The 8,507-nt window shown below is 42.4% G+C and overlaps 1 protein-coding gene across 1 annotated transcript; it reads left to right on the forward strand.

The window, feature by feature from the left end:
• The first annotated feature begins 6,058 nt into the window (after window positions 1–6,058).
• Window positions 6,059–7,552, forward strand: LOC110486232 (reprimo-like protein). The gene has a single exon (XM_021557676.3). The coding sequence runs from the start codon at window positions 6,474–6,476 to the stop codon at window positions 6,801–6,803; it is 330 nt and encodes a 109-aa protein (XP_021413351.1). The 5' UTR covers window positions 6,059–6,473; the 3' UTR covers window positions 6,804–7,552.
• Window positions 7,553–8,507: the final 955 nt, after the last annotated feature.

Raw genomic sequence — 8,507 nt, forward strand, 5'->3', positions numbered from 1 at the left:
AAAACATGTATAAAAAATGTATAGATGTATAAAAAATGTATAAAAAATGTATAGAAATACAAAACATATTGTCAAAAACAATACACTGTTATAACAATGCAGAGAACGGTGTTTGTAAACGTTGTCGTTTGCATCTTTGTTTAATTTTCAGATAAGGCTTTACGGGGCTTTGAGCATATTTTGCTTGTTGTGTATGTGGGCATGTAGGCTGGACTATTTACATCCATTATCTGCCATCTCTTCTTTAGAGAAGGATTCAGTAGTCCTGTTTGATCCATTCTTCCTTTATCTGAACCTGACCTGTTTAGTGGCCCTCCCAGGCTTGTCCATTGTGGAGTGATGGAGCAGGAGAGAAATTGTGTACCTCTAAAAGTGCAGGAGGGGGATAAAAATGAGGTGGGGGGGGGGGGGGGGGGGGGACAATGTCTCTGTCTCTCTCTCTCTCTGCCTCTAAGCTTGTCCATTTATTGAATCACTGTCCCTCTCCCTCTATACTGTTATTCTCTCTGTCTCGCTGGTTGCTAAGCTACTGCCACCAGCCAGTGTTCTGGAATTGCGGCGAGGTGGGGTGATAGAAAAAGAGAAATAGATGAGCTGTAATACCCAGGAAGGCAGGCAGTGTGCTTGCATTAGGCTCTGATTGCTCCTGGCTGTGGGTGGGGGATAATGCTCCATGGCTCACATTGGTACTGGTAAAGAGCTAAAGAGGGGGTCAGATGGCACCCAATTAAGACAGTGAGCTGGACCATTGGGGGGGGGGGGGGGGCAGGAGATTGGTCTTGACCTCTGCCTCTGCTCCATAGAGCACATTGTCAAGCTTTTCACTGAGTCTGAGAATGCAATCACTCTGCCAATATCAGTGTTTGGATAACCAACCATCACCACGTCACCCCTTTCCTTTTCACTGGGTCTGATATAATGAAGACCACCTCATTATGTAAGAGGGGGTCCACCTGGGATTTGTTGCAACTCAGGTAGTCTATATCTCATTGGGGTTTACCTTACGAGATGTGGCCTAGCTCTTCTCATGGCGGACATGTTGTTTGTGTTGTGACGCTGTGCCTCCTGACCCGCTGGCCCCCTGCCTCTCTGGCTCGGAGAGCACTGCTCCTCTCCTCAAAAGGTGTCCCTAGGTAAAGAGCAACTCAAACGAGAACGTATAGGGAAAGAAAGACCCTTAACTGGCATTTAACGGAGGGGAGAAAGGGATAAGGAGAGGTTGAGCATTTTTCTTCCACGGGCTCTTTTTAAAAGCACATCCACTCTTTGGCACAATGGGGTTGTTTCATAGCCTGCTGTGTAACACAGAAAGCCGGAGACAAAGAGAGGCGGGGGAGGGAGAGCGGAGAATAAGATATGGTGGAAGGGAGAGAGGTGGCGAGAGAAAGAGGGGGCGAAAGAAGGAGAGCAATCCAGTTATAAAGTTTAATGAGGGATGTGTAGATCTGCCAACATGTTTAGGCCAGGAGATTCTTCAATGAGGGAAGTGTGGGAGACGTTTTCCCTGGAGATAGGAGGCAGAAAAAGCAAGTTAATTAAATTAAGGCAATGCAATTCAAATTCACTGGCCTCATACACACAAACAGATACGCTCACTCAAACAAATGGGTGCGCACACACACACACACACACACACACACACACACACAGGACAACGCTACAACAAATTAAGGCAATGAAGCCATTATCTCCCTGAAACAACTTGAATGACTAATGGATGCAGCCTGTTAAGGGGTTGTTGAGTGGAGCGGTCAGAAACACCCTGCTGCTGTGTACCTGGAGTCTCTGTCAGGGGGGAACTAATGACTACATTTAGCTCTATGTGATTAACTGTCCCACAGGTGACAGTGCCCACAACCCCAGACATGGCCTCGCTCTCTCTGTTTCTCGCTCTGTCTCTCTCTCTCTCTCTCTCTCTTTCAGATTCTCTCTTCTATACTCCCTAACCTTCTCTCTGTTTATGTGTGTTTCCTGCTGGTTAATCCCCTCACTCTCTCATTGAATCTTGACCTCCACTCACTAACATGCCCGTCGCACACACACACTTTGTTCATCTAATGAAGCCCTGGCTGTAGGTAATCTATTAGACTAATTGAACTTGATCAACATCCTAAGAAGTATGCCCCCAGCTGCACCTCTGGAGAAGGGATGTGGAGATGAAGGGGTTGGGGTGGGGGGTGGAGGGTGTGGGCTTCTACTCTGCTGTGTTCAGATGCTGCCATGCCGTGTGTGAAGGCCTCTAAAGACATGGGTGGAGGTGGAAGGGGGAGGAGGGAGGTAAGGGCTAAACCCCTGCGTGTTGCTAGGGGATGTCTTTACTTAGTTTGTGTTGCTAGGCTGCCAATTCCCCTGTGCTAAGTGGAAGCGTTTTGCCTTCTCCTTCGTCCAGGCACCCCATCTCTCTCTCTCTCTCCCCCTCTCTTCTTCCCTCCCTCCTCTTCTCAACCAAAATAACTTTACCAGCCATCTATCACTATGCTCACAGGTCTACTGTTGCTAAGGAACAAGTCTTTGGACACACATACATGTCTATATGTACTTTCCATATCTATTTATATCTTTATACACAGGCCTACATGCTGTGTGTCATGATATGAAATAATAATGAGCTCATGCCACCTGTGACCTGTGTTGAGTTCTGTATTGCATCTAGTGTCACTAATGATGTCGATAATTGACCAAAAAGAACGTGCTGCTTCTCAGAAACTATAACGTCTGTATTCCACAATACAAGCCTCAGTTTTACCAACAGGTTGTATGCGGCAAAAACGAAAGACAAATATCATTCGTTGACTTCAAAGTCTGCTGAAACGTTGTGAACGAGTCTTTTGTAAAGCAGCTTCCCATCAAAATGTTCCAAAGTAACAGACTCTTTTCATTCAAGAACTTTCTCTTCACTTTGATTCAGGAATGAAACTCCCTGGCCGTACTTTGTATTGTAACCGTATTTGACTGTGCGTGGGCTGCAGTTTAATGTTTCATAAATAGACGACTGTGTGCTTTATTGTTAACGGGGAGGCAGGCTGTGTTTACAAAGGAATCGACATTTAAATCCTTGTCTGCTTCTATAATTACAATACACTATTAAATGAATGAACAGAATGACATCTACACAGCATTAGTTGATAGCGCCAACTGTTGTCATTTACAAGGCCCTGATCGAAATGAGAAAAGCTAATAGGATTATTCCAGCTTGGTGGACACCAAAACACTTAGTTTGATCTCCAGTTATTATACAGTGATAAATAAACTGTAATTGACCCCCTAGAAGTGTAATTAAATATTTGTGTAAAGAGCTAATCGTTGTTTGTACACACGCTTGTCAGTTCGCAGCCTAAAGCCGCTTATAACCAGACATATCGGGAGCATTCTCAATTGGCTTTCAAAGGCTTTGTTGAGCAGATAAACAGAATATTAGGTCTGGGGGCTTTAATATTCTCTCACATTATCTGAGGGAGTCTTTTTTTGAAAGCATCATCATAGCCTACACCTGCTCACCCATAACGTCGGTGCCATTGCTTCTTCATATAATAGCCTACTCTACAATGCCCAGGGACAGGACAAGCATAAATGACAGTAAGGTTATTATAATACTCCTGTTCAAATATAAGAAATACTGAACCGTGGAGGTTCCATGAGAATAATAGTAGTGGTCTGGTCTATGATGAGAAATACTTTTTACTACTCAGAATGATATCACTTCTGTTCCAAGTCAATGTTCTCTACACTCAAAGTCATTGTTGAGGCCAGAGATAAGGACCTATGAGAATACAGTTCCCCGTTTGGCCATTAAAGAGGGCTTGATGGTACTAAAGATAACAGATGGTAATGGAAGCAGGAGAATAATATTACTGTAGCAGGTGATCATCATGAGAGGAAGAATATGAGCAGTTACAATTTGCCTCTTAATAACTTCTTATGGCTGCAGGGGCAGTATTGAGTAGCTTGGATAAAAAGATGCCCATTGTAAACGGCCAGCTCCTCAGTCTCAGTTGCTAATATATGCATATTATTATTAGTATTGGATAGAAAACACTCTAAAGTTTCCAAAACTGTCCAAATATTGTCTGTGAGAATAACAGAACTGATATTGCAGGCGAAACCCTGAGGAAAATCAAACCAGGAAGTGGCTTCTATTTTGAAAACTCCATGTTCCATAGCCTCCCTTTGCTCCATTTAAAGGGATATCAACCAGATTCCTTTTCCTATCGCTTCCTCAAGGTGTCAACAGTCTTCAGACATAGTTTCAGGCTTTTATTTTGAAAAATGAGCCAGAAAGATAACATCGCCTCAAGTGGTCGCATGAGTTTTGCTCGAGCAACAGAGTTTGGACAGCCATTGCATTTTCCCTCTCCTACTGATAAAGACATTTGCGGTTGATATATTATCGATTATATATTTTAAAAACAACCTGAGGATTGATTATAAAAAACATGTTTCTGTGGACATTACGGAAAGTATTTGGAATTTGTCTGCGTTGTCGTGGCCGTTCTTTCCTGTGGATTTCTGAACATAACGCGCCAAACAAACTGAGGTATTTTGGATATAAAAATAATCTTTATGGAACAAAAGGCACATTTATTGTGTAACTGGGAGTCTCGTGAGTGAAAACATCCGAAGATCATCAAAGGTAAACAATTAATTTGATTGCTTATCTGATTTTCGTGACCAAGCTACTTGCTAAGTGTACATAATGTTTTGTCGAGCGATCGATAAACTTACACAAACGCTTGGATTGCTTTCGCTGTAAAGCATATTTTCAAAATCTGACACTACAGGTGGATTAACAATAGGCTAAACTGTGTTTTCCTATATTGCACTTGTGATTTCATGAATATAAATATTTTTTGTAATATTCATTGAATGTGGCGCTATGCAATTCAGCAGTTGTTGATGACAATTATCCCGTTAACGGGATTGCAGCCATATCATTAAGGCACCTTGTGAGGTCCTCTATCTTGACACGAGCTCAACACCGAAAGCCAAATTGGGAAGGGAAAAAGTCCTTACAAACCACTGAAGATGTGCATAATGTGAGCCTTGGATACTCTTTCAGTAACTAGAATATGTATAGCCAATCATATAGCCTATCACTAGGGCACATATACGGTTTTCAATACAAAAGGCATGGTTGATAAGGTTGAGTCCCAATCTTCAATCTGCATGTAGATGATGGTGATTATGGTTGCTTTCAGTTTGTCAGAGCATCTAAACCTGCGCATCTCGTTGACAGGTATAGGTTGACAGGTATAGGCTACAGTACGAATAGTACAGTGCCGTATAGTGCTGCAGAGATTTTACTTTTCGTCAGGGGGTTGGCTGAAATAGCTTGACTGTTGACTTGAGAGAGAAACTGATATTTGAATAAGGCATGTTAATAAAACAGAGAGAGGCTGCTATCCAGCAAGTTAATCTCAGCGAAAATAGCACTGGCGTCTACACACACGGGGAAAGTATGGAGAGAGAGAGGAGGAGGAGTGGAAATAGACTTCTCTGCTGAAAAGTTTGCCCAGATTGATCAACTTGATTACATTTCTCCATCTCTCAATTCAAGTTGAGAGATGGAGAAATGTGTCTCTCTATGACTATGCTCAAGGTTGTACTGTCACGGTGGCATTTGGAGGATGAGTGCAGAACTGAACTGTACAGTACCTCGGGTTCTTTTCAGAACCCTCCTTTGTTGTCATGCCTCCCGTTTTTATTATGCAGTGGATATTAGAATGTTAGCACCATGGGGAGAAATGCAGCGTGAGCAAAGTGTTCTAGAGATTGATACATTCATCTACCATAATTAAGGTTACAAAGCATTGCCACATTCTACATCCATCAGAAATCATCTAATGGGAGTTCTTAAGTGGTGGTGACAGACCATAACCATTCCTTATGCCTTTGATTACATATTGTAATAATAACACTCCATATCCATAACACTCCTGTCACTGACAGTCGATGAGGGTTGCATAAATCGTTCAATTGTCTACATTCCGCACCCGCCCGCCCGCCCACCTCCCCTCATGGAGAGCGGAACTCATCATCTCTTTAAAATGCACGAGAGACTTGGCACGAAAGCGCACTCAAGCGGGCACATGTGCGCATGCAGGGCAGTCTTACGTACAGATTTACACCTCCTTCGAGATGTCCAAGGGGACCCGCTTGAGAGGTTCGAGCTACGTAGAAGTTGTGTTCAGTTTATTACTTTGACTCGCAAGTATGATGCTGAATAGGGCATCTGGTTAGGGTTGGGATAGTTTCTCTCCGCTGACACGCACCTACATATCAGCTTTTGGCCGTGCTGCTATTATCGAATTTAAAAGAAGGTTATACATTTCTCATTTGGTTTTTACTTTGGTTTGTTTTCCCAGTCACATGACGCAAATTGAAACTGCGAGCCAGGTTTTAGCCGTGAGTGTGTGTCTGTGGAACCGCGTGCGCCCATATCTGCCAAGCGCTGTCAGATTGACATCCACGGAGACATGAACAGCTCCTTCTTCGACCAAGCCCAGGGCGTACTATTCAACAGGAGCCAAGTCCTCGCTGGTACTCTGGCGAACTGCTGCAACGCGACCGACGTGGCAACCAGTGACGGCGGCTCGCTGGCGCTACCTCCGGACGAGCGGAAACTCTTCATCAGTCGCGTCGTACAGATCGCCGTCCTGTGCGTACTGTCGCTCACCGTCATGTTTGGTATCTTTTGCCTCGGCTGCAACCTCATGATCAAATCAGAGAGTATGATTAACTTTATGGTGAAGGACCGGAGACCTTCCAAAGACGTAGAGGCGCCGGGGATGATAGGACTCAGCTAGTCTCTGGCGCCGGGATGGAGAATGGTGTGTAGCAGCGCGCCACGGACTCATAGCCTCACCACGCTGTATTTTGGGCAGCACGCTGATATGCAATGCGTTTGATTTCCTTACGAAATATGTTTGCCAATAAAGACTGCAATTGCAGTCAAGCGCGGACAATTCCTCACATCAAAAGTTCAAGGAGGACAAGGAATGCATCGTTGTTTACGCATAGGCTGTTGGATATGGTTTTGTTTTTGACTGTCAACTTGAACAAAGTAATGGACTCTTGTGATATAAGTGTTTACACGTTGTTACCTCAAATTCTATTTGCAAAAGTCGATATTTCATAATTGTTCAAGTAACAAAACTAACTCGTCAGCAACTTTACGCATGCAGATGTTATGTTTTTTTCCCTTTCCAGTTCTGACAGTAGGCTGTGGATGTTTTGGATGTGGGAATTCTCTGAAAATATATTTTTCTTGGTCCCGTTTCTTAGTAGCATGTCGGGCAAACACCCAAGGTGCTGGGATCTTGCATGTTTAACAAACCCCATCACTGCTTCAGATAGTGTTTTCTTGTTCAGTTCCAGCATGCACGCGGCTTGGTCTGTAGCCTACCGTACAAGGTGGTATTTGGACCTACTGTTTTTGCACTTTTTGAAAGCACCTGATGCTGCATGATTTTTGTACCACGATGAAACTTGAATGAAAAGTGCAGCATGCTACGAATAAACGTGACGTTGTCGTATCTCTTCATTGATATCCATTGTACATAATGTACCTAGACTACCTGTTGCAGTAGATTCGATTTATTAATGTATGGCATAGGCCTATCGCACAAAGCAGCATAAATATGCAGTATAAATTAAACAAATGAATTACATTTAAATGTGATCGAGGATCTTGTGCATGTTATACTGTACTGTAATACCAATAACAGTAACAACAACAATAATAATATAAGATAACAGCGATTATAATAATAACGATAATGTTATTAGTCTATTATAATTATAATAATCTATTACAAGGATACATATTAATGGTTTATAGACACGTCTAAACTATTCACCATTTGCACAGTTACGCACGTAAATAACTGTGTAAAATCTAATATTGTTGGCTATAAGACTAGTCCGTTTTAATGCACAGGTGAACAAGTACTCAAGACTATTAAATGTTGTGCACTCATGCCATGACTTTTATCAAAATGAATTTGTGAATTTCTTATCTGACGATAAAGTGGAGATAATCCACGGAGGGTATGATCCATAGAGGCCATCTCGCTACAAAATCCATGCAGTCAAATAAAGTCAAGGTTGAGTAGAGACATATCCCACTGGGCAGAAACTGGTTTAATCGACGTTGTTTCAATGTCATTTGTAAATGTATTGTGACGTGGATCTAAATGCAAAAAACATTGGATTTTAAAAAAGTAACCAACGTAAACATGTTTTGAAGATGGAATTTCAACCGAAGGATTATGTCATAACTGTAAACCATTTTCAACATAGACAAACCTTGTATAAAATATGTTGAATTTGTATCTTTAAAACAATGTCAGATCTTCAATGTTATATCCACTATCAAAAAAAAAAACGAAACAATAGTCTGGGCTCCTACTGGTCGCCCATCCAGAGTTTTACCCAAGCTCTGCTAGTTTTGATTTGTCACTGACTACTACCAATGTGCTATCACGAGAAGGATTATTGATCTCTAAATA

This window comes from Oncorhynchus mykiss, chromosome 13 (assembly GCF_057628025.1).
Source record: "Oncorhynchus mykiss isolate SJ-2025 chromosome 13, ASM5762802v1, whole genome shotgun sequence".
In the NCBI taxonomy this organism is placed as follows: domain Eukaryota; kingdom Metazoa; phylum Chordata; class Actinopteri; order Salmoniformes; family Salmonidae; genus Oncorhynchus; species Oncorhynchus mykiss.

Coding starts and splice junctions, on each gene's coding strand:
- LOC110486232 (XM_021557676.3), top strand. CDS start 6,474: ATGAACAGCTCCTTCTTCGACCAAGCCCAGGGCGTACTATTCAACAGG.